Genomic DNA, 24,787 nt, shown 5'->3' on the forward strand with positions numbered 1-24,787 from the left:
TCATCCAGAGCTCGGCGAAACGTCCCGTATCATATAACGATCGATTATGCTAAGTAGTTTGATAAATGAAACTCTCGTTGGCAGTCCGAGAGGGTTGAAGTTTTGCCAAGAGTGCATTTTATCCGCAGCCAGGATCGTTATAACCAGTCGGCGGCGCGCATATACAACAATGATTTAGCGATTAATTTACATACCGATACCAGCGGCTACGTAGACGAGGTGGGAGCATTTGTAAGCCGGCACGGCTCTGGGCTGCAGTCCAAAGGGCTCCTCGCGGTAGACGGCCTTGGCCTCGAGGTGGCAGACCACATTGGCCGGCTCCTGCTCGCGCTTGATGGCCGGTGGGGTGAGCTGCTCGAGCCACAGGGCGTCGTGATCGAAGCCATTGTAGCGGGGCGGCAGCCGATGCTCCACGGCGTCCCGCAGCGGTACGCGATCCTCCGGCTCTTCCCTGTTTCGAGTTCATCCAATGTTATACTATGGTAATTTCTATCGCGCCTTTGTCGTGTAACGGTATTCTTTGCTCAAGCGAGATGATTGATGAGCGCGTAATTAGTGGCAAGGAATTAACTGTTATGGGATTAGGCGAGCAAGTTCGCACCTGATTTGACAGGCTACAGAAACATCAAAACCTCTTGCGCAATTCAGTAAATCTCTCGAGTATTTGAAACTATTTCTTTAAAAATCATCAAAGTCAATCAGAGATCATCAAATAAAAAATAGTTAATTCGATCCTTGTATAAGATACAATTAGCCGGAAAAACAGAATGAGTTTTGATGTTTCAATGTAAAATCGTTTTCAAAATATTAGCTCAAGACAATTTGAAGTGGAAGAACAACAGCCTAACAGTTCATTGCTACGGCGACGCGGCAATGTCACACATTAGTCATATCAATAGAAGTATCTCTCTCAAGATGATTTTTCCCCTTGTGAATACTAATTTGCGAAGCTACGCGCGCGAACAAGCAAAAGAAAGAGAAAGAGAGAGAGAGAGAGGGAGAGAGAAAGAAAGAAAGAAAAGAGCCCAGTGTCTTTGTCAAGTTCAAGGCGCGACCACGTATTACTTATAATGTGCACGCTTCCCGTAGTGTCAAGTTGGAAGCGATTTTCGAAACAGGTTTTCGCTGCGACGCGCGCGCAGTTATGCGCACATCAACTATGTGATCTCTTTTTTTTTCCTACTCGAAAAACCGATGAAGGGCCGGTGGCACATTAATCATGCAAGATACATGTGCTCAGTTTTTGTTTCAACGACTTATTTATATCATACAAATAGTATAATGACACCTGTAAGCCTTTTGCGATTGCGAGGTAAATTAAGTCGCGTGGTTTTAAACAAAGTTTAATCAGGCACATTGTACGCAGTTACCAGTTGCTTGATTTTTGCAAATATTCAACATTTTTTCTTTGGTAGATGCGTTTTCGAGTGTTTGATGAATATTCATCGAATACAGTTTTGGAAAAGCATACAGGTTCTAAGATATAGATTGAAATTGATGGAAAAAATTTATACCTAAAAGAAAAAAAACTATTTGCATGTTTTTCTTAACATTTTTTGGCTTTTAAATTGTTTTGATTTTAATTCTACGTTTACTTATGTTTATGCATTATTGAAAGCAATGTATTGATCAAATATCATTGTTCAAATTAAAATGTATATTTTTTAAAAAACATGATCAGACTCACAAGTCACGCAGCGGGGATAAGTAATTCGCCTCATGATCTGGAACAGTTTCGACGGCATCTCTCAATGGCAGTGAATAATCCCCGTAGAGGGCGAGTCTTTGCTGTTCTCGAAGTACATCTTCCTCTTCCTTCAGTGAAGCTTCGACGGCGAACCTTTGAAAGGTCGGCACATTTTCGAACGGTATGTGATGATCGCCCCGATGATCAGGGAGATGATGACCGGTCGTTGGTGAAAACCAAAATTGACACGAGAAGAAGAGCGTCGTCAATGCCAGAATCACCGACGGCTTCCCCATTGTATTGCTAATTTCAAATACGCATCGATTTTTAAATAAAAGTCTTACAAGTAATAACAATTTTTCAATAATTTTTTTATCATTTTAGAATAAAATAAAATCTTTCATCGTATTGTGCTGTCAAATTGTACATATTGCACAGCCTATATACCGATTTATTAACGATTACTCGATTAATTTCAAAAAATCTGTTAGCTTTTAAAGGAAATATCGATTATTAAATGAGTAAATAATTACAATTGATTTTAAATTCATTTAAATTGAATGACAGTTCAAATTACAGTCACTATTTTAATACTATACTAGCATAAAAGGAATATTGTAAATTAAATTTTTCTAAAACCATCACACAAATCAAAACGATAGTTGTAATATAACAAAAATGCGAAGAAAATTACGGGTCACTCACCTGTTTAAATTCCTCGTCCTATTTTTATCTTCAGTTCCATTAAATTTGTATTGCAGAAATTCCAAACACTAGATTTCTTCTTTTGATCAGCAATGGCATATATTGCATTTGAAAATCACACTTTTTCGCGTCACTCTCGTAAATTTTTTCGCCTTCAACTGTTAAGCGCGCGATTGGAAAAAATCGTCCCACCTATATTTAACGATTTTGGTCGCATTAACGGTAGCGACGACGACGACTGTGTATGTATCGGCGCAGGCGGAGAGCCGGGCCGTATGTGTATTCCAGCCTCGTATCAAGCTCCATATATATACGCCCGACCGTTGCCGCCGCTTTAAACAGCGAGGACGCACCTCCCTTACTTGTTTTCTCTCTTCCTCTTTCTCCTCTGCTTCTCTTTCTCGACTCTTTTTCATCTTCCACTTTGCCTTTATCGATGATACATATGTATTTTGCACATTCGCCGCTGTGTTTTTTTTTCGCTGTTGTTTTTTGTTGTTGTTGTTTTTTTTACTTCTTTAATTTTACCTCTTCGTCTTGCGACTCGGTAACACGAAAAAAGGAATGATAATGACTGCTTTATGGCTTTAAAGGGAATAAGTACTTTTCAGGATCAGGACTCGCGAAGATGAGTGTTACAAATTGTGCTTTTACTGGGGTGCATCAAGAGAAGTTTTATTTTTGAGCAATTTATTATGTGCGTGAACAATCGCACTTTACGATGGTAAAAATTTCGTTTCATCCATTTTATTTGCTACGATAAAAATTAACATTTCAATTCTCATAATTCTTTTGAAACTAATTAATTATAAGATATTTACAATTAAACTTTAACATAATTTCAATTTTTTTATATCTCATTAGTTTCTAGAAGTATGTAGAAACATGATTTACTGACATTTTCACAGTCAAACAAAACCATAACTATTTAAGATTCATTAACGGCTATGATCTCTTGTCAATCTTCGTTCAATATTTTGACTGTTTTTTTCCGCCACGAAGTTACGTTGAGTCGATGGTTTCGGCCTATTTTATGATTTGCATATTGAATCATCGATAATCCCCGGATTATGAGGATTCAGATCTCTATCAGACCAAAATCAAATGAATCACAGTACATTTTGCTTTTTTACATAGAATATGACGGTTTTTAAAAATCATTTTACCAAATAAATTATTTATTACGTCGAGAACGAGATATATTTTACAAAGATTTTATTACTTTATAAAAACAGATTTTGTCACATGCTACACGATAAAACCAAGTGCATCAGTTACATCATTTTATTGACTGGATGTACGGGAATTTCGTTAGGTCATTTTACGAGTAATTAAAAAACAAAAAAATACGCCCACTTTTCAAAAGTTGTTTTGGTAACTGTTCAAATATCCGATGAGCCACTGATTAATTAGTGCAAGCTGATATATGCACTCGTTTTCAAGTACGAACTTATGTAATTCCACCGAAATCCCATTTGGAATTATTTATCGACTAAAGTAATTAGATCGAAGTGAGAATCAAACTACGTTTAAACGTTTTGTACTCAATAATCATCAGAAATCGTTATATATTAAAACTATTTTTTTACAGACATTTTTTAATCAATTTTAAATGAAAAAACAGATATTAAATATAACCCAACATTATCTAATTTTTATTTCAGTAAGTAAAGGATAGGAATAAAAACTAGTGGATTGTATTGAGAGTACTTGTCATGAGCCATCAAGATTTATTCATAGATTATTTATTAGCTCTAATCCTGAACGGGCACAAGTGAAATTTCCGCGAAAAGACATGTAACAGTTTCTTTGTTAGCACTGAGAAGGCCTGTGGTCAAGTTCAAAAAAGAGCTCGCGGAGTACGCTGAGATGAATACATTTGCGTCCGAGGCTTGAGCTATATCAGGTCGTTGATCTCTACTGCATAAATTGGTGCATCCAAATGCGTTTTTATGAGTCATTTCGATTAATAAAGTATCCTGCGGAGTAAAAATTAGGTGTTTTTCCGACATAGTTTTTTACCAAAACACTCGATATTTTTCCGCTTCAATTACTTATGCACGATTATGTATAACAAATTTTGCGTTACGTCTTCTTAGATCATGATAAAAACGAAACATAATTAATTAATTAATATATATTTTGTTTGAACATGTTTTTAAATGTAAGTAGCATTTTAGTAAACATATAATGTAGTTTCAATGATTCAATTAAAAAAGGAAAAGACCTATTATATTGAAGTTGGAATTTGTTGTAAACAAAAAAAATTTAACAAAAAATGTATTTGTACTACTAAAATTAAATCATTTGGTAATCTTTTCAATTTATCAAGTTGACAAATTAATAATTTGTATAATTTCGAAAAGAATCATCTCAATTAAACTACACATGCACAAAAAAAATATAATTTATCAAAAAAATCTTGAGAGGTAAAAGCCATGTTTCAAAATCTGATTGTAAAAAAAAAATTATTCCGAAATAAAAAGATTTTTACTTATTTTGAAAAAAATTAACATTGTCTTATGTATTATTTTTAATACTGTTCTTTAAAATGTAATACTGTAAAATTCCTGTCTACCGTTTTGTGATAACGAGAAATGCATGTTTTAACTTGTAAATAAAGTTATATTTACTGATTGTTACCTTCGAGAGGGAATATTAATCTCAATTATGCAGTGTATTATCATGAATAACTTTGAAACGTAATGATTGAGTGTTATAATATTTGACAAAACTCCATTAATAATTATAATGATGCCTGCGCGTGTTAACGTCACTTATACGCATGCATTGTTTGACAATATATTATGCTTTTTACGATAGCACGATTCAGTATTAAATCGAGGTAAAGCATTACTTCGGATAAGTAATGAGTCATTACTTTAGCCCAACATATAATCCCGTACGCTTCATGTTGAAAATAACTCGAGTTTGACTTATACTGAAAAAGATATAGTTGAAAAATTGTTTTTGTTATATTTTTATCTTACTTCAAAATTGACTTACTGTACTTTAAAAAAATTTAAAGCTGTTTAAATGAATAATTAAAAATTAGCAGATAATTATAGGTTGACACTAAATTTTAATTTTTCGTCTTTAAAGATCAATTTTATATTCTTATAGATCGTCAAGTTTATGTAATTAAATTATTTTTTATGAGTTAAACAACTTTTAATGTATGTTAGGTTTTAAAGTAAAAACTCTAGTTAAACAGTGAATTACTATTTTTTGGTTATTATGATAACAAAATATGTATAATAATGCTGGAGAATAGTATCATCAGAGACTATCAGACAATGTGTAGTTGGGTTTCAAAGATATCTTAGTTATTCTTGTTGGAATTGTAGGGGCTCGAACAACAAATATTACATGAATTACTCCAGTAACGGTTATGGCATTCGTCATAATTGACGTAATATTTGAGTAAAAAGGTCAGTCAGATCGGAGGAAAAACAGTTTTATTTGGAAAACAAATCGGAAATTAAATGTTTACTTTAGTAAACATGATGTTGTTTTCGATTTTTGTTGTGTCCTCAGCTGAACATATTATGAACGGAGATTAGGATTATAAAAGAAGAGAGAAAGAGAGAGACTTGAAAACATCGGCGAAGAAGTCCAAGCAATATGCACGCGTGATGTGTATTTCGTCGCCACCGAGCTGGTTCAAGGTTATCAAGGACCAGTAGTAGTTGCTGGTTACTGACCCCAAGCTTATACGCAAGAGTCAAGAAGAGACATCATCTCTTTCTCTCGCTCTTTTTCGCGAAGTTCTTCTCTCTCCCTTCAATTCGTCGTGAAGTGCAAATTCTTCGAAAGTAATTGCACCAAGGGAGAGAGCACTTAGGTTCCATAACCATTTTTACTTAAAATTACGTATAATTGGGTTTTACAACAGTTTTATTGCTGCTCGTGCGTGAAAATGTCTGTGTGACTCAAATCATCTACTGAAAAAAAAAGAATAAAAAAGAATAAATTATCACTATTGCATATATAATATTTTGGAATTTCATTTAGTAAAGTTATTCAATTTTTGACTACCAAACACTTATCTACTCTTTATATTAAATAAAAGTCAGTTTGTTTTGATACAAACTGATGAGATATGTAAAAAAAATAAATATCATAAGTAGTAAGCATTTTTAAAAATAACAAAATTGATTAACACGAGCATAAAATTATATGATATTCATCATTCTCAAAAAAATTAATAAAGAATAAAATAGTTTCAATTGAAATTGTCAAGCTTTCTTAAAATGCTCAGTCGGGTAAAAATTCTAAAAATAGAACATTTAGTTGTTCGCCTATAACTTTTTGGATTAAATTAAAGCTTGCAAATTCATTTACACATACATATCTTTAATGAAAAATTCGATTTTAAAAAATGAAAGATTTTTATGTTCAAAATTGAAACAGTAACAAATAGTAGTTCCCGTATCCAGGGAGCGAAAAACTGGAAAGTCACAGAGCACAGGTAATAATTAGCCGAGATTTCAGTACTGTCGAAAATGGTGCAGATGCATATCGGCTGTTAGTGACTCCTATAAGTGCAGTACATGTGTTGTGTTGTGGTGTTTGTTAGTTGTGTGCATTCAATACCGTTCAGTTCAAGGTTTTTCTAATAATAGTAGCCTCAAAATAAGACATTATTTGCAGAAGCTGTACAGTGACCGCAAGCGCACTACATATTTGAAAAGATACTGAAAATTTTGCGTTAGTAACCGGGGTGCCGACGGGCCCTTGAATGATTTGACACTCCTTCATCTTAGCATCTAGACCGAGTACGATGAGCAGGAAACAATAGCATGCATTCGGCTGTAACGTTCAGTGGATTCGAAATCTATCGCAGGCTCTTCAACTTCTACACAATTGCCCTTACGATGGGTTCACGCCTTTGCGCATTGCGTGCATGGACGATCGAATCTGCTCAAACGATACCGAGAGCAATAGACGAGGCCACTTCAAAAGACTGTGATGTTCAAAAATAACTAAGGGCCAGAGCTGCTGGTAAAACGCGGTGTACAGTTGGATGCTCTGGAATCACAGTTTGACACGAGGCTTCTGTACGAAGTTTTGTACAATTACAATGAGTACAGCTGCGCTGAAATGAACATGCGAATGATTCGTTTACTGCTGGATTTTGATTGTGACATCAACCTTTTATCTTTTCGAACAAGTGAAAGGTACACTCCTGAGTCCAAAAGTATGGACGCCCAGCAGTATCGAGACAGAGTTGTAACCAACTTTCCTTGCTCAACGAAAGAATTAGGAAAATTAGCCGCACGGTTGTCAATTAAAAAAGTGTATAAGTACTTGCATATCAATTAGTAGCCTCTCTCTCTTATGGACTCACGAAAAATCATGTCTTCCAGCAGCGAGCGATGAGAAACTGAGCTGCGGGTAAGCAAGATAAACGATGCAGGTGATTCGATATTTCAGCCGATATACAAAGGTAATTAATTTGAGGCCAAAGTGATCGTTAAACTGTTGAAATAGGGATTCGACGTGAACTATAGATACGCGAACAATACGTAAAGACATTGTTCATGCAACCAAGATGCCTTTAGTATATGCAGAGTGCGCTGGACATCTTACTTCTCTGCAAGGCTACGAGGAAGTACAATAGTAAAATATACGAAAAAAGACTCTTGATAAGATTTTGCGTATAATTAATTAGGTTTTTTATGCAAGAAAATGAAAAAAGTAATCGTAATTAGGTTTTCGTGCTTGTCAAAACCAAGTACTAATAAACAGTCAACGCATCGAGTTGCGTACGCACAGCAAGCGAATGCGATGGAGACAAAATTGAAAATTAATATGAAAAATTACGATTTTAATGATAAAGTTAAACTTACATGGTTTTACATAACATTTTTGCTGCATTTTAAATTCAATAATTTGCTTTATTTAGTTTTATATAGTTTTGATTTGTTTGTTACATAAACGTTTCTTAATCAAAACTCACTGAGTTGGAAATGTATCTTAGTAGAGAGGCTGCTGACGTATTATCGATCATTACAGCTGTCAGTTGCAGATTTTCACTAATTAAGTGGTTCACAAAGACGTACATACTTTTTTCCTATTATGTATAAAAGCGACTCATCCTAGATATTATTTATCATTCATCTTTAAGGAAGTACACCAAGCACTTCTTGTTCTCTACTTCAATCAATTCTCGAACATCTACAGTTGAAAAATTTCGATAAATTACGTGAGTTTACATGTTCAGATTATATTTATTACCATTTATTATAATTCATTGTGTATCATTGGCAACGCGGGAACAATTATTTTAAAATCTTACTGTGTTCATTTCAAGTCTTGTCAAAGCTTATTGATTTTAGCATAATTCATATCTTTTGTATAGCTCTCCATAATGCATTCTGAAATCAGTAAAATCATCAAAATATTCATCATTCTCGGAGTCATCTATTGCACTTCTGCATCCATGGAAGATCCATCAAATACTCTGTCCATCCCAAATGAATATTATGGAAGACAACTGGTAATTTTTTTCCTGTTTATACGTATATTGCTTAAAATAGCTTTAATGAATATATCACGTGTTTTTTATTTGTAGGATTTTGATCTTTTGACAAGACTGCTCACGATGCCTCCTAGGCTTTGTCATTCAAAAAGAAATTCTGAGCTGATTAATTCTTTATTAGGACTGCCCAAGAACATGAACAATGCTGGAAAGTAATCCATTATGTCATTTAATATTTCTAGTTTTAGTAATACTTTATGAAATTGGTTGAAATAATGAATTTATGTTTATGCCATTATAAATAATGTGCAACTGGTCCTCTCAAAAAGTGAAGTATTTTTTAATTGTTAGCTGATTATTTTTATAGAAGTTATTTATACATAGATACACTCGTAAATAAAGTACATTTTCTGCAAATTCATGCGTGTTAAACTTTATTTTATTTCCATGATTACTGATTAAATATAATTATGGTCAAACGGACGATTAAAATAAAATTTTCATAATGAAGTTACGTAAAAGGGTAAGTCAAATTCCTCATTTAGCTGGAATCGACTCGATTTTTGGACATTTTAGTAGAGAGCTCTTTTTTTTTAAATTACTCGTTGAAAAGAGTAATTTGTGATAATGTATGTTAGATTTTGATAAACAAATTACAGCAGTCCATTTACACAATTAAACAATCGATTTTTTTCAGTAATTTTTAGTTTTGTGTTCAAATACTACTGGTAACTCGATATTGACTTGAACCTATTCATAATATTATATTCTCACAACCTTTTGAGCTCGTTTGTGCTCTATCCTTCCCTTCCTCCTCTCGGAAGTTTTTCGAACTTCGCTTTCACAAGATGCTGATCGAAGACACTTGGCTATGGTGGAAAAATTTCAATTTTTTATTAAAAACGATGATTAATGGTCTTTCAAATCAATTAAATCGTTTTCGAAATAGAGTGGGACTTTTTAAAATAATGTTTTAAGTATAAGAAGAACGCTATGGCAATATTAGAATCACCCATTTCCGTTAAATTGTTTGTTGTTTTCAAACTAATTTTTTTTTTTAATTTTTTAATTTAGTTGAAAAACGTGTTAACCGGTCGAAAAAATATTAATTATTGTCAACAATTTGTAACGAATTTGCTAAATGAGAATAAAAAAATTGGTTTAAGTGGGAAAAAATCTATGGAAGCATAGAAGTAAGTTCATATCATCAGGCCTTGGATAAAACAGTCTACGGGAAGGTATGTAGCTCCTAAAATCTGAGTGTGTACGCGAAAACCTAAGGAAGCGCAAATCATCCTTCCATGTTGCTTGCCGCAGTAGAAGGAAACGAGCAGACTCTCGAGTCTCGGGCCTCGGCATTGTAGACCGCAGAGCACCGACCAATCTCAGTGCGCGAAACAACCAGACGTTGGCGAGTCCCAAAACTCTCAATTATCTCGCTCGCATCTTGTTGCACAGATTCACTATATACAACGTGCATGAAGAAGTTGCACATCGAAACGTTGACTGACGATTGTAACTTAACGAGTGTCTGAGTGCTAATTAGCTATTGTCTGTTTAATAACATGTCCAAAAAGAGCAGAAAAAGGAAAAGTATCGAAACAGTTGAAGAAGTGGACAAAGCTACTAGTCCCAAACAATCGTGTTTACACGATTCGAACGAAACTGTAACATCCCAAAACGACGATCTACTGAAATTGCAATATGAAGCTCGAAGTCTGATGCCAGCTTCTGGAATAGGTGACTACTGTACAGAAAAAATTTTGTTGTACATGTACAAACTTGATGTCTCAACTTGGTGTTATCTCAAAAGACGTGCCCAAAAGGATAAATTACAAGGGGTTGGATTGACTTTGGACAACGCCGTTATCGACAAATTTTCAGATATAGTTATCAAACAGAATGACGAGTTCATTCATGTGAACGTCAATTACACTGTAAGTCCATTTGCTGACAAGTTCATCACATACCTCGATTTGTTTGGTACAAAAAGTCCGTATTCTTTGAACAATTATTTCAATAGTTGGGTCAGTTATGTTCTTAATCAACCAAATTACCAAAGTTCGAAAGTCAAGTACCTCGTCGTATTTTGTAATGATAAATTACAGCTATCTGAGGATGATAAGCTCGTGTTGTGCAGTTCCAAGAACTCCTACCCATTCCAATTTGAAAGTGTCGATATAAGTCAAGTTCCGGTGCTTCAAGATATGTTAGTAACTAACACTGCCTGTAAATTCCACAAATTTGCAACCGACAATCGAACGATTGACGAGTTTTGTCACCGCTTGATGTTGTCCAGTAAGAATCAAAACATTTTGAAAAACAAATGTTTGACTTCAGAGTTCGAAAAAGACTTGAAAAAAAGATTCCAAACTAAGATTATTATTCTAGACAATCAACCATGTAGAGAAAGCTACAAAAAAATCTTGAAAGATGAAATTGAACGATACAATAAAGATTACATCAAGTTACAAAACAGATTGGTAAAGTACACTTCTATAGCTAAAAAAAGCACCTGCGATGAAACTTTTAAATTAATTATGTCTGTATTGAATGATATGTTTATACATGAGAAAATATCTGCAGTTGATACAAAAAGCTATTTTCAAAGCAATGTCATCAATATTTTGTACAAAAGCAAAATTACGTATTTAATTAATTTAGGTTCTAGTATTAAAAATGCAAGCATCGGTTTCGAAGACTTTTTCCCGCGTAATAAAAATGAAAAAAGTAAGTTTAACATGAATGATTTGTACACTTTTTTTTGTAATGAGTGCAGAAAAAGTTCAAACATAAAATTTTTTATAATTATTACCTACTCAGAGTTAAATCTCACTCATAATAATAAAATTAGAAACAACAAATCTGAGCAATACTATCCATTTCAATTGAACAATGTAGATATATCTAAGAGGAGGTACAAAGTAATTAAAAATTGTACTGCTTTGAACAAATCAATGTTATATGAGTTTGCACCTGAAGATTATAGTGATCTATCTAAATTGTTGAATCACCCAAATAGTAATGAACAAGATATCGATGCAGAGGACCAAGAAGACTTAAAATCATTATTTTTTCATAGTCTTATATTTGCTACTAGACAAGAAAAAATTGAAAATATTACACTTCAAAATGAACAACAGCTCTGGCTTCCTTACAGTATAGACCAGTTGCAAGAAATCACTTTACGATGGCTAGAATTTCAAAAACATTATATAATTACACTAAGAATGATGAGAGTGCTGTTGAAAGATATAAAAAATAATATATCAAGCTGTGAATATTTTTTAAATGAGAATGCTTTAGATGAATGGAAACTGGCAAAAAGTATTGGCCGCCAATCACCACATTTGATAAATGAAGTATTTGATTTTTTAGTTAATGGTAAGGGAAAAGTATTTATACAAAACTTTAAAAATAGAGGAATACAATTAACGAGCATTAGTAATGTATTGAGAAATACTCCTAGACATGAAATATATAATGCTTTTCAAAATTTGCATGATTTTTGGTTTGATGATAAAGGGAATGAAACAAAAAATTTATCAATTTTAAGAAAAAATCATATGAATTTCACTACAGTATTAAACATTACTACAGATACTCATGTTCAAGCAGTTAGTATTATTAGAGATTTGTATGATTTATGGTTTGATCATCATGGCAAAAAAACCAAATATCTAACATCTCTTGAAAGTATAGGAATTAATTTTTTTAAACTGGGATCCTTGCTTGGTGGAGCTTACGCTAATGCTCGATGGACAAATGAAAGTGTGTATAAATTATTTTTTGATGAGCAAGATAATAAAACAAAGTATATTACTGATTTTGAAAAAAATAATATACGTGTAATCAGAATAATAAGTTCAATAAAAAATCCAGGACCATCTTTTCAACAATCATTTAAAAAATTGCATGATTTGTGGTTTGATGCTGAAGGAAGGAAGACCAAGTATCTTTTATCTTTAGAAAATCATAGTATCGACTTATATCATTTTACAACTATTCTGTTTGGATGTAAATCAAACTATGATGCTTATAAAAAATTGTATTATGCTTTGTTTGATAAAAATGGTAATCCAACTCATAATCTAGAATGTCTAAAAAGTGCGGGAATTAAATTCTCATCTTTATCTAGATTATTATTACGCTGTTCTACAAAAAGTGTTGAAGTAGTTTTTGAAGATCTATGTAAACTTTGGTTTGATAAAGATGGCAAAAAGACAAAATACTTATTAAATTTTGAAAATCATAATATAAATATTGATGATATCAGCAAATTACTTGGAAGAGCAGCAGAAAAATCAACTGAACTTTTTCAAAACTTGCATGACATTTTCTTTAACGAAAAAGGAGAGAAAAAAGCATTTTTACAAGTTTTTGAAAATTATGGAATTACTCTAAAATATTTAGCATCTATGATACAACACTCACACACTCATGCCATCAAAGTTTTGAATGATCTTGCTAATTTATGGTTTGATGAAAATGGCAATAGAAGTTATTACTTGAAAAATTTAGAATATAACAATATAAGTCTTCTTTTGATAATGAAAACTTTATGCAACTCTCACAGAGGATGTGTGGATTTATTTGAAGCTATATATACATTTTTTATAGATGTGAATGGAATGAGTACATTTTATTTAAATACTTTGAAAAAACATGGAATAAATGTCGAAAGTTTTATGACTTATATCCAAGGTTTATCTGTTAATGCGATCCAATGCATTAAAAAATTATTTTATTTATTCTTTGATGATGAAGGCAACAAAACCCAACTTTTGTCCAATTTTGAAAATAAATATGTTGATTTTACTCTTTTATCGGCAACTTTTGTTCATAGTCAAGGTAAAGGAATTAAGGAATTTCACGATCTTTTCTTTGATGAAGTGGGTCAAGATAGTGAAATATTAAAATCATTGGAGAGGAAAGATGTACGTCTCATTGATATATGTAACATTTATTATCTATCTGGTTCAAAAACTCCGTTTTATTTCAAAATGTTGTTGGATTTATGGTTTGACGAAGATTTTAAAGAAACTGGATATTTACAGGATATGGAAAGAAATGGAGTGTCATTAGTATGGTTGTGCCAGATTATAAAAGGATCACGACTTCATGCATGTGATACTTTCAAAGCAATCCATCAATTATTCATAGGCAAAGACGGCAGTGCCAATCTTATTTTACAAAATACGACAAAATACATTAACTTGAAAAAATTACAGAAAATTTTTCCATTTGGACGGACGAATTTCCCCACACATTTCTCCAAGTTATATAATTGTTGGTTCGACGAAAAAGGCGAAAAAACTCATGTTTTACAAATTATGGAAAGGAACAATTTTGATATCAATATAATTTGCGACATTTTGAAAGGTAGTGGTGGATACGCAGCTAAATCATTCGATTCACTGTACAAATTACTTTTTGATCCCGAAGGAAATCCTAGCTCATACATAATAAATTATCTCAACAACCCAGCCATAATCAAAAGTGTCTCTAAGATTATTCGTGGTACTCGAGGAAAAATCGTCACTTTGTTGAAAAGTTTATATGCATTATGGTTCAAACCAGATGGTGGCAAAAAAAAATTGTTGTTAACATTAGAAAATTATAGCGTAGATTTTGTTACTCTTCACGAAATTTTCATTGGCGTTTCAAAAACAGGGTGTAAGCCGTTTATGGAGTTGTATAAATGTATGTTCAAAAGCACAGCTAAGCCAACAGAATCAGTTTACTTGAAATCTTTACTAGAAATTGGCTTTACTTTGACGGATATAATAGTAGTGCTCAGAAAATCTGGACCGAATGCCGCTACGAACTTTATGAATTTTTATCATCTTTTTTTCAATGAGCAAGGGCACATGACGAGGTATACTGAAGTTTTAATCCAGAACCAAGTTGACATTGCATCGTTTGTTCGAGGATTGAATGTTAGGAATGGAAATAAATTTGTGGACATCTTTAAATGTGCTTACGGCTTATATTACGATGAAAATGGGGTGAAAATCGATCAGGTACATTAAATATAGTAACACGATAAAACATTGAATGTAAAATGCATTGAGTGTAATATAAAAATTTTACATTTTTTTATAAGTAAAACTCATAATTGTTTAATAAAAACTTGTTTGTCAAAATCATTTATAAGATTCAACTGTTTTAATAATTATTTTGTCCCCTCATGTTTTTATACTGCTATAAAGCTTCAAATAGAACAGAAAAGGCAATTTGCTCATGGAAATACGCCATTTATGCAACTTCATTTTTTAACTATATGTTTTGTATAGATTTAAACTAATTTTGAGTATAAATTTCATTATTGTACCAATTCTTCTCCTCATTTTAATCTGAAACGAAAGTGCTAAAAAAGTATCCAAGCTAAAACATCTCCGAAAATAGTTTTAAATAGTTTTGTATTAATAACAATAATTTTTGATCATTTATGCACTTTTTAATTAAACATAAATTGTCTGTACATAAGATCCGTGTACAATGGTGTCAGCGAGCAATTTTTTTTACATTTGATTTGTATACATTAATCTTACGATAGCATTCAATTTTTATGCATTAAAAAAAGAAAAATGACTACTTTTGGTACTGTAGGAATAACAATAGATAAAATGAATAAAATTCTTTTACTTTGTAACTTAAAATATTTTATTTTTATTGTAGATTGTAGTTTAACTCATTAAGTCTATAATTTTAAACAGAATTTCATGTTTAAGGTTATTTGCCTTATAAAAAACTGAATTATTAAAAAAATTGTATACACTCCACGTTTTCAACTTCAGAATATTTTCCATATTATTTATTTCCATAATTTCTTAATGGACATATTCTTTTCTGAATCCTTTTGCATGACTTTAGCAACAGCCATTTCAAAGTCTTCCTGAGTGACATGAACTCTGCGCTCTCTCAGAGCATACATGCCAGCTTCAGTACACACACCCTGGAAAATAATAAAAATAAATATTTTGCATGTTTATTTTAAAATACAAAAATTGGTCACATTTACCTTAACTTCAGCACCAGAAGCTCCAGGCATCAGTTCAGCAATTTTTTTCAAATTGATACCACGTGTCAGATTCATTTTTCGTGAATGGATTTTCAAGATGTCCAAACGAGCATCCTCATTCGGTGGGGGGAATTCAATTTTACGATCAATTCGACCAGGACGTAAAAGGGCAGGATCCAAAATATCTATACGATTAGTAGCCATAATTACTTTAATATTTTTAGTGGCTTCAAATCCATCTAACTGATTAAGAAGCTCCAACATTGTTCTTTGTACCTAAAAAGTATTTTAAAGCGTGAATAATGTAAAATCATTGCAATGGAATGAAATGGATTTTTTATCCTCACCTCACTGTCTCCACCAGAACCTGATTCAATACGAGAACTGCCAATGGAATCAATCTCATCCATGAAAATGATAGAAGGTGCATGTTCTCTAGCCATAACAAAAAGTTCTCTGACCATGCGAGATCCTTCACCAATGAACTTTTGAACAAGTTCAGATCCAGAAACTCTAATAAAAGTACATTCTGTGTGGTGTGCAACAGCTCTAGCCAATAAAGTTTTGCCAGTACCAGGTGGACCATATAAAAGAACACCTTTAGGTTGAGCAATACCAAGGGCATCAAAAAGTTCAGGGTGTTTGACTGGCAGTTCAATGACCTCTTTGATTTCTTTGATTTGTTTATCCAAACCACCAACCATTTCGTAAGTTGAATCAGGAACTTTTTCTACCATCATGAGAGACACCAAAGGATCAACTTTGTTGGGAAGAATTTTGTGCAGTGTATAGCTTTCATTCCTCAAGGCAACTCTTGAATTAGGAGTGACATCATTGATATCAATATTTTTATCAATATCAACAACAAACTTTCCTTCAGGATGAACTTTAACAAGAACTTTTTTCTTGTCCATGGGTTTGACTACTTCTCCAACATATGAGCCTTGTTCTTGAAGGAGTTGAAGTTCTTCACGAAGCATACGTACTGAAAATAACATATTTGTATTAGAACAGCTCATGTGTGTCAATATTTTCATTAATAGATTTTGCTTAATTGATACCTTTGGCATTTAGTTCATTTCGTTGCGCTTGTAAGCGGCGAAGATTTTGGCTTTTTTCTGCTACAACTAGTTGAAGTTCTTCGATTTTCGTAATGTAATATGGTCTAAAACCTTCGCCTTTCATGATTTTCTCATCGACCTCCATCTAAAAGTTAAAATCAAGTTTTACTTGTATATAAGACGTACACAAAGCGTTGAGAAAAATAGAAGCATTGAGGTTAGACTAAAGTATAGTAAATAAATGCTTTTTACCTTGTTAGTGAGAGTCATGATGAAAGAAGGCACAATCCTCGAAGGATTGCTGTAAGATCTTTTAGTCAAATTGACTCAACGAACTATTATGAAAAAGCTTGAAGAAAAATTGTTTTCTGCATCAGTTTGAAAGTGCTAGTCACTTCTTGCTCAATGCTCATACATTGATGTATGTAATGTATACGACTTGTACGCGAAATTCAATATAGCAAGCTTGCCACGGATTATGGCAATTCATGATTGTAGGGGATTATTGTAGGTGAGTTGTGCAAAATTCTAGGGATATTTATTTTTTAAATGTTTCGTGTAGACTTGAACGATTTTAAAAATAATCAAATGTAAATAAAAAACGTTAAAATTCTCCTTTGTCCAAACGTATTAATAGTGAAGTTTTAAATTGGAATTATTTTCAGTAATTTACACACATTTCAAGTGACGTCTCGATTGATAAGCGTTTATACATTTTTGAAGTGTTGATTAGCTTTATACTTAATAGTAGCAGAGAATTGAGCAAATTAACATTGTGACAGTTTGACGTTTACAAAAAAGTTAAAGTTTAACAAAAAGAGTGACAACTCACAATCAAGGCAACAAGATATGTTTGCATAAAAAAACATCGACGCTTATTAGAGGTATAATAATAGATTTTTTCAAAACATAATAAGATCATAATCATGAGATCGAAGATGTTTAATCTTTAAGATCTCGCTCATCACAAGTCGATGTCGAAATAGCAGACTTTTCTTTAATGATATCAGACCAGCGTCCCATCGTTCGAATCAGTATAATCGGTGGGGAGAAAAAAATACAAAAACAAAAATACGCAAACAAGATGTCGATTCCGCGCATTCATTGTACTGGAAGCCGTGAGATATCGCGTGGGTGTAAAACGTCTTTGGGAAAAAACGTCCTCGCTCGTACACGCACCTTATGAGTATTGTACATGATGCGTATAGTGTGTACGTCGTCGCTCGTATGGGAATGCGTGTAGCGTATGTACATACAAGAGCAGTCGGCAAGGTGGGAGGTGAAAACACACCTCGCGTCACAGAAGCAGCAGCAGCAGCAGCAGCAGCATCGCTACATACTCTCGAGTATAGAGGGTCTCGCTCCGAAATCGGCTCGTCTGCTCTCTCGATCTTGGCTGCTTTAGTATCGCGCCGAATGCAGGTCAGTACGCAGCAGCAGCAGCAGCAGCAACAAGAAGCGAAGCCTCGCGATAACAATAATAAGAGGGAAGATTTCGTTGGGGCCGTGAAGCAACAAGTGTACCTACTGTTTGGCGTGTACATCGCGGTGTTGTTGTATTATCGCTACATGAGCAGCTGATGCTCGTCTCTCGTGTTCGCACTCGACGATAACGAGGATAATCGATCGGTGATCCTGCGAGTCGGCGCTTCGACCGAGTGCCATTTTATCAAGGTGTATCTGGTCATATTGGAAAAGGACTCGGAGTCGCCAGACAGGCCGCCGGCGAACATGATGTCGGAGAGCGTGACGGTGACGGTGCAGAACGGCAACGAGGCCGGCCGCGGTCCAGCCATAGCGCCCCTCAACGTATCCTACTTCTCGACCACACCTGGCCTCTGCAAAGTCGCTCAGCTGGTGAGTTCGCTATTTGCTTTCCTCGATTTACCTCGTTCGAAATTTCCGAATCATCGCGTGCAAATATTTCATAGTAAACACGCGCTACTCTGTTTCGCGTCTACGTAACTCGTGCGCGCGAGTCCTCGACGTATTAGTACGATTGTCATCGTCGTAATTGCTATGCCCGATCCTGTCAACAAATCGTCCGTAGCTACGAAATTTGTCGCTCGGCGAGCTCCGATTCGCATATATGAGAATTCGATTTCGAAATAATCGGACGTCGAGTCACCTTTGCTCCTATCGGCCTGTCGCAATTGACGCCCTGCTACTTTATCATCGCGCGCTGCGACTTTTTTTTTTTGTTAATCTTGGCGATGCTCGAGCGCAGCGCAAAGTGTCTCTATACGAGTACGAGCTGCAGCATTGCGTGCACCTTGGTGTGTACCTACTTATAATAATAATGTATATAATCGAGTCGCCGCGCACGAGATTGAGCCGTGGCCGTCCATGTATAGCAAGTTGTATGAAAAATAAACGCGGCAAACATGGATAAGCTTGGAGACCAGACAGACAAAATTACGTCACCGCGGTATATAGTGTATATATTATATAGAGGTGCGTAGCGTATCCACTGAGTGTGAAAAAATATATATGTCTATACGATCGCACGGCTACCTTTGGTACAGCATAGATGGTGTGCGTTATAGCATATTACTGCTATTATTATCGCACCGTGTCGTTTTCTCCTCTCCGTCTCGTATACACACACACACACTTATTTATGTGTACCAACCGCGTATTTTTACATGTACACTTGGAAGTGTGCTACACTCGCACACACATCTCTGTCGTTTCTCTCGGTAGCTATAATAAAAAAAAATCGGCCAAGTCCACTGGTTACCTTGGGCTTCCTCGCGCGACGAGATGATCCCGCCGATATTTATAAAGTTTATAACGCCTACCGGGGCCAGAGCTCCGATTCACTGTCGCGGCGATCGATCGAATTATATTTCCGAGTCTTGTTTCTCTCTCTCTCTTCCTCTCTTTTGAGTTGTTGTTCTTGCGAAATTGCTCCGAGCTCGAGATACGCTGGACACACAGACTTTGTCGAAAAAGGGACGTCGTCGCGCCATGGCCGATAGCAATTGCAGCATCGAGCAGCAGTACTGTATACATGTGCATGTAGGCAGAGGCGTGAGCGCGATGTGCTCTTTTCTCTCCGGTGCTGCAACGAGCGGCTTTGTCAGCTTCGCGCGGATGAATGCATAATGTGTGTGTATAGTCGCAGAGTCGAAGGGGTCTCGCGAACGACTGCGGCCCTGCATAACGTATACGACGCGTTATGCGCTTCACCTTATTATAAACGCGAATCGCAACAACAGAGCTGCAGTGTGGCAGCATCAGCGGTGGCTACTCAGTTTGTTGAACCCTTGCTAGAACTTGGCTCCTAAATATATACCCACGCCCGCATTTTATTAGGAAATGCGCGCCTATATAGGATATTTTTCGATACCAGCCGGGCTAATAATAGTCGCGCGTTTTACGCCTTCCTCCTTGCACGATATAGCGCGCACGAACTGCGCGACGTGTTTACACGTTTTATTATATTATGCCGTCTGCCGTTGTTGCTGTTGCTGTTGCTGCTGCTGTGCAGTCAGTGTGTGGCGTATTCGCGTTATTGGTCTACTGCGATGCAGCTCGCTCTACCCTCTGTATGTACGTTTTCGACTGAATTTTTGAAAATAAACAGTGCAGCTTCCCGTTTGACGGCTCGCCCACGCGAGCAGCTGCGATTTATGAGCGCCTTTTGATCGGATCGTTATTTCGTTGCTTTGCCATGACTCTTTCTTGCATGTGCGCAGGAAATAATCGGATAAAGCGAGTGTTTATTAATTAATTCCGTCCGATAAAGAGAATTTAAGCCTGCGATTTTCTTATCTCGATGATGAGGCACTCGAGTGCACATATACACATGCGAACGACGTCGTCGCCGAAGCAAAATAATTCCAGATATCGCATCGAGATACGAATTACGAACAACTCGAGATCTGTCAAAATTTGCTACGTACGCGCAAGTACGCTCGAGCGCCAAAAAGCCGGAATAGCGAAAGCGCATAAAAATGTTAAAGTTTCTGCTCGAACGCCGAGCTCGTGATACGTATAGCGCGATCAGAGCTGCGTCGAATACCGTGACGATCGGCGATCGAGTGCTTATTGCTCATGCACCTCGTAAAACAACACAAGGGCGTACGCTCGAGAGATCGTAAAATTTGCAACTTGTAGCATTTGTAAAGATGCACTATTGGACTGGAGCGCTTGGCGCGTGTGCGCGAGAGCCTCGGCAGTCCATCGACTTATGGCTGCAGTATATTTATGATGTACGCGTTTGAGCGGCTCGTGCAGGCGTCTCGTCTCAACGGCTCATTGAATCTAGCCTCGCGCGCGGACTCGAAAATATATCGCGCCTATAACTTATTGTATCGGGACGAGGCGTGATCGCGAGCCTTTCGGTGACATTTTAAAAGCCGTCTTGTTTATTTATTTTTTTGCTAAGAAAATCACAGACACCGCGACCGTAGCCAAAATTTCTCCTTCGATCCCTATATACTATCGTTTCTCGTCGTGCGCAGCATATCGGCACTCGGCGTGAAACTCGCGGGCCAATTTACACTTGTATACAAGAGCAAAGCCTCGTAACATCCACATTGCATTACACGTGGATTTGGCGAGTGAAAGAGAGAGAGAGGGAGGGAAAGAGTTGAGAGAGTTGGTCATGCGCGGCGCTCGTTCAACTGTACTCGCGCGCGGATGTATAGAGGATATATATATGTACGTGTGTACGCGATACATGTAGAGTGTATATAAGAAACGCGAACCTAGGTGGGGTTCGTCGAGCCGAGCCGATGCGTATAGGTAGTCCGTAAGGTATCCGGCACTTGCGCCGCGACCAACACAGAGTGCCGAGTGCAGTGCCGTAGTGCAACTCGTCTTCCTTCGTCACACTTATTACTTATACCCAACACACACATACACAAGTACAAGTTCAACAGGTGTGCACGTACAACACACACACACGTATATACCAAAGGCCCGCGTGCAGTCAGTGCAGTGTCGTTATCGCGCGCATCTCCGCGACGCGAGTACAGAAAAATCTTCGAGGAAAAAGAGGAGCAGTGCGCGCGCTATCGATAAGCAAATTCGCCTTTTTTTTCGTTCTCTCTATCCGCACCGATAAAGCAAAATTATTATGATGACGGAAAGCGTCGTGGTGAACGTAGCGAGCGGCGACAGTAGTAATACAGCGTCGCGACCCCCGGCTCCTCCTGCCGCCGCTGCTGCTGCTGCTGCCAATAACAACGGGACGACACAGGCCGCGGCCCAAAAAACCGACTCCAGACCAGCGGCCAGCTTCTTCTCCAAAATGAAGCTCGATTGGCAGCACTTCATCAGTATACCCGGCATCTGCAAGCTCACACAATTGGTGAGTGTCTCGACTCGAATTTACCAAAGTGATCCGTCGACTTATAGTCGACTTTATTATTTGAGCCGTCGTCGCTTTTCTTCTACGCATCGTCGTCGCAACGAGCGACATATTTTTGCGGCAGATAATCGAGCGCGTATCGCACGTCGTACACACCGTCGTCTCGTCGAACGCTCGTGTATCGCGGCACCTACATTACACGACTCGGTCTCCGTTAAATTATCGCCACCAGCCCGCTCCTTCATTTTCCGAGTCTTTCCTTTATCATGCATGACTCGAAAAACTAGAGGCTTTAAAGCTTGGCAAATATATTGCAGCTTAAACTTTTCACCCGACTTGAGAATTCAGATTAAAAACTGACAGTTTGAAATATTTTCTGGCTTGCCTGATTCGTTGTCATCCTCTGAGATCGATGATCGATTCGATGGGTATAACCGAGCACCGAATGTGATTTGAATGTAACGGAACAGATCTACAGCAGTTACTCGCGATACCGTATCGTTTCTTGACTCGTCTACGACTTTGATGCTGATTTTACCTCTTTTTTTCTTTTTCAAAGCTGAACCATTGCTGATATCGTATTGTTCTAAAAATAGTCTTTTGTTATTTAAATATTTGCCAATAGCACCTTGTAATTAATGCAAATTTTTTTTGCACATAAAAACTTATTGCTCAAATTTTTGCTCGCTAGTCGTTACTTTTTATCATTCGGATGTCAAGAGCATATGCGGTTTGAGTAAATTTCAACAACTTTATCTTTCGTGTTATTTCAATGAATAAGCCAGTGCGTCTCTTCCTGCATTGAAAGAGAAAAAAAAGAGTGTTTTTCGCGATCAAGCTTGCATCATCGTCGTTAATTGGACAAGCGTGCGGCTTGGACCCGTCGAGTTTGAAAATATAAATGGCGACGACGGTAAATATCTTCGTCTTATCGAATTATTTTCAGCCCACAAGTGTCTTAACAGCTCATTAAAGCTTCCTGCTGTTACTCCGAGCGACTTTATAAGTCTAATTGTATATAAAGTAACGATTGTTTGCTCGGCCCGTCCCGTTCCGGGGGGAATGAAACGAAAGTCTTTCATTGGATGAATAAAACGTCGTACATGCAACTTTTTCTTGAATTAAACGCTTCGATTCATCTAGAACGAAAAATCGTCTCGATCGGTCGTATCGCTTGAAATTGATAATTAAGTCCGAGCTTGGCTGCCCCTCCAAAGCCAAAAGCGCAGAATAGGAAGGCGAAAATTTTTTCAATTCAGGACGTTAGTACTTGCGTTTAAAACATGAGATATTATGCACATAAGCACAAGTCATAAAGTTGCAGAAATTATGGGGACTTGCATCATGCAGCGCACAAGTTAATGACGGGCGTTGACTCTCGTCCGCTGACGCGCGCCGTCACCTTATCTGCCACAACAGTAATGCCACACTCGAGATGGCGAATTTCCTATTGTAGTCTATAGTCTTTTGTAAACAAGTAATAATGTCACCAATACGTCCTCTTGCAAAAAATTCAATTTACGCATTGGATTCTCTGCCGTATCGAACATCGCTTTTCGGATTTTTTCATCGCAAAATTGAACTTTCGATGCCTCTGCTATTCTTGGAACAGCTCTAGCATCTAGCTTTTACCACGATATCTCGTGCCTGTGGCACACTCGTTTGTCACTTATTAATCGCTCATATAACCATTAATAGGGGGGGCGCAAAAAAGCTGCGATAATCATCTCAAGAGCCTCACTCTCGCGTCCTAACGACAACATTGGCGTCAACAACAGCAGCAGGAGCGACGACGACGGCATTCGCGGACGACATTTTTCTTTCGAAAAGAATACGCGCGACAAAAAATTGGCTACTTTGATGCGCGGCACCGTGCGCGGAGAAAGGCGCCGTGCAGCCGAGCGGACTCGCGGAAAATCCACGGAGAAACGTATCACGCATTACATCGCGCACGTTTTCGTGCACAAGCTCCGCGCGCAGCGCCAGCTGAACAGTAACGAAGACGACAAATTGCAAAACTTTCGGTCCACGACCACAAAAGAGGAACGCGACCGGTTTTCTCCTCTGATGATATTAATCCCGAGGCGTTTACAGGCTAACAAAAAAAAATGAAAAATAAAAATGAAATTAGTTGATCCCTGCGCGAGCCCATCGAAAAGAGAAGAAGAAAGTAGCGTCGACTCGCGATGACCGGTTTTTTTTTCTCGCACCTACGTCCGGACTATATTTTGATTCGGCGTTTCAACGAGGGGTCAGTCACACTTCCTTGCAATCTTTAATTTCTTACACATTGGCAATTTTTTGCGCCTTACAAGCGCGCGTTTTTGTTTGGTTTTTGATTTCATAAGTCAGCAATAAAGCGACCAGCCATGCACATAAACATGACTTTAATTTTCCATCTGGACTTTAGTTGGTCAGCTATGATCGAAATTTTTGGCGTGAAACGAATGAGTAAAATAATAATTTAATGAATTACTATAATGGAATGGTTTTCCATGTCCTTGCT

The 24,787-nt window shown here is 36.6% G+C and overlaps 2 protein-coding genes across 2 annotated transcripts; one reads left to right on the top strand and one right to left on the bottom strand.

Moving 5' to 3' along the window:
- The first annotated feature begins 8,519 nt into the window (after window positions 1-8,519).
- LOC106658885 (pigment-dispersing hormone peptides) lies at window positions 8,520-9,293 on the top strand. Its single transcript, XM_014381034.2, has 3 exons — window positions 8,520-8,600; window positions 8,757-8,894; window positions 8,970-9,293. Exons 2-3 carry the CDS (start codon window positions 8,766-8,768, stop codon window positions 9,090-9,092), a joined length of 252 nt encoding a protein of 83 aa, XP_014236520.1. The 5' UTR covers window positions 8,520-8,600; window positions 8,757-8,765; the 3' UTR covers window positions 9,093-9,293.
- Window positions 9,294-15,518: 6,225 nt separating this feature from the next.
- LOC106658699 (26S proteasome regulatory subunit 8) lies at window positions 15,519-17,397 on the bottom strand. Its single transcript, XM_014380772.2, has 5 exons — window positions 17,214-17,397; window positions 16,962-17,106; window positions 16,248-16,885; window positions 15,901-16,176; window positions 15,519-15,834 (listed from the first exon to the last, which is right to left on the bottom strand). Exons 1-5 carry the CDS (start codon window positions 17,229-17,231, stop codon window positions 15,694-15,696), a joined length of 1,218 nt encoding a protein of 405 aa, XP_014236258.1. The 5' UTR covers window positions 17,232-17,397; the 3' UTR covers window positions 15,519-15,693.
- Between the last annotated feature and the right edge of the window lie 7,390 nt (window positions 17,398-24,787).

This window comes from Trichogramma pretiosum, unplaced genomic scaffold (assembly GCF_000599845.2).
Source record: "Trichogramma pretiosum strain Unisexual culture from Peru unplaced genomic scaffold, Tpre_2.0 scaffold10, whole genome shotgun sequence".
Taxonomy (NCBI): domain Eukaryota; kingdom Metazoa; phylum Arthropoda; class Insecta; order Hymenoptera; family Trichogrammatidae; genus Trichogramma; species Trichogramma pretiosum.

Coding starts and splice junctions, on each gene's coding strand:
- LOC106658885 (XM_014381034.2), top strand. CDS start 8,766: ATGCATTCTGAAATCAGTAAAATCATCAAAATATTCATCATTCTCGGA. Junction 8,895..8,969: donor AATATTATGGAAGACAACTG/GTAATTTTTTTC, acceptor TTTTATTTGTAG/GATTTTGATCTTTTGACAAG.
- LOC106658699 (XM_014380772.2), bottom strand. Junction 16,886..16,961: donor AAATGAACTAAATGCCAAAG/GTATCAATTAAG, acceptor TGTTATTTTCAG/TACGTATGCTTCGTGAAGAA. Junction 15,835..15,900: donor CTTCTGGTGCTGAAGTTAAG/GTAAATGTGACC, acceptor ATTATTTTCCAG/GGTGTGTGTACTGAAGCTGG.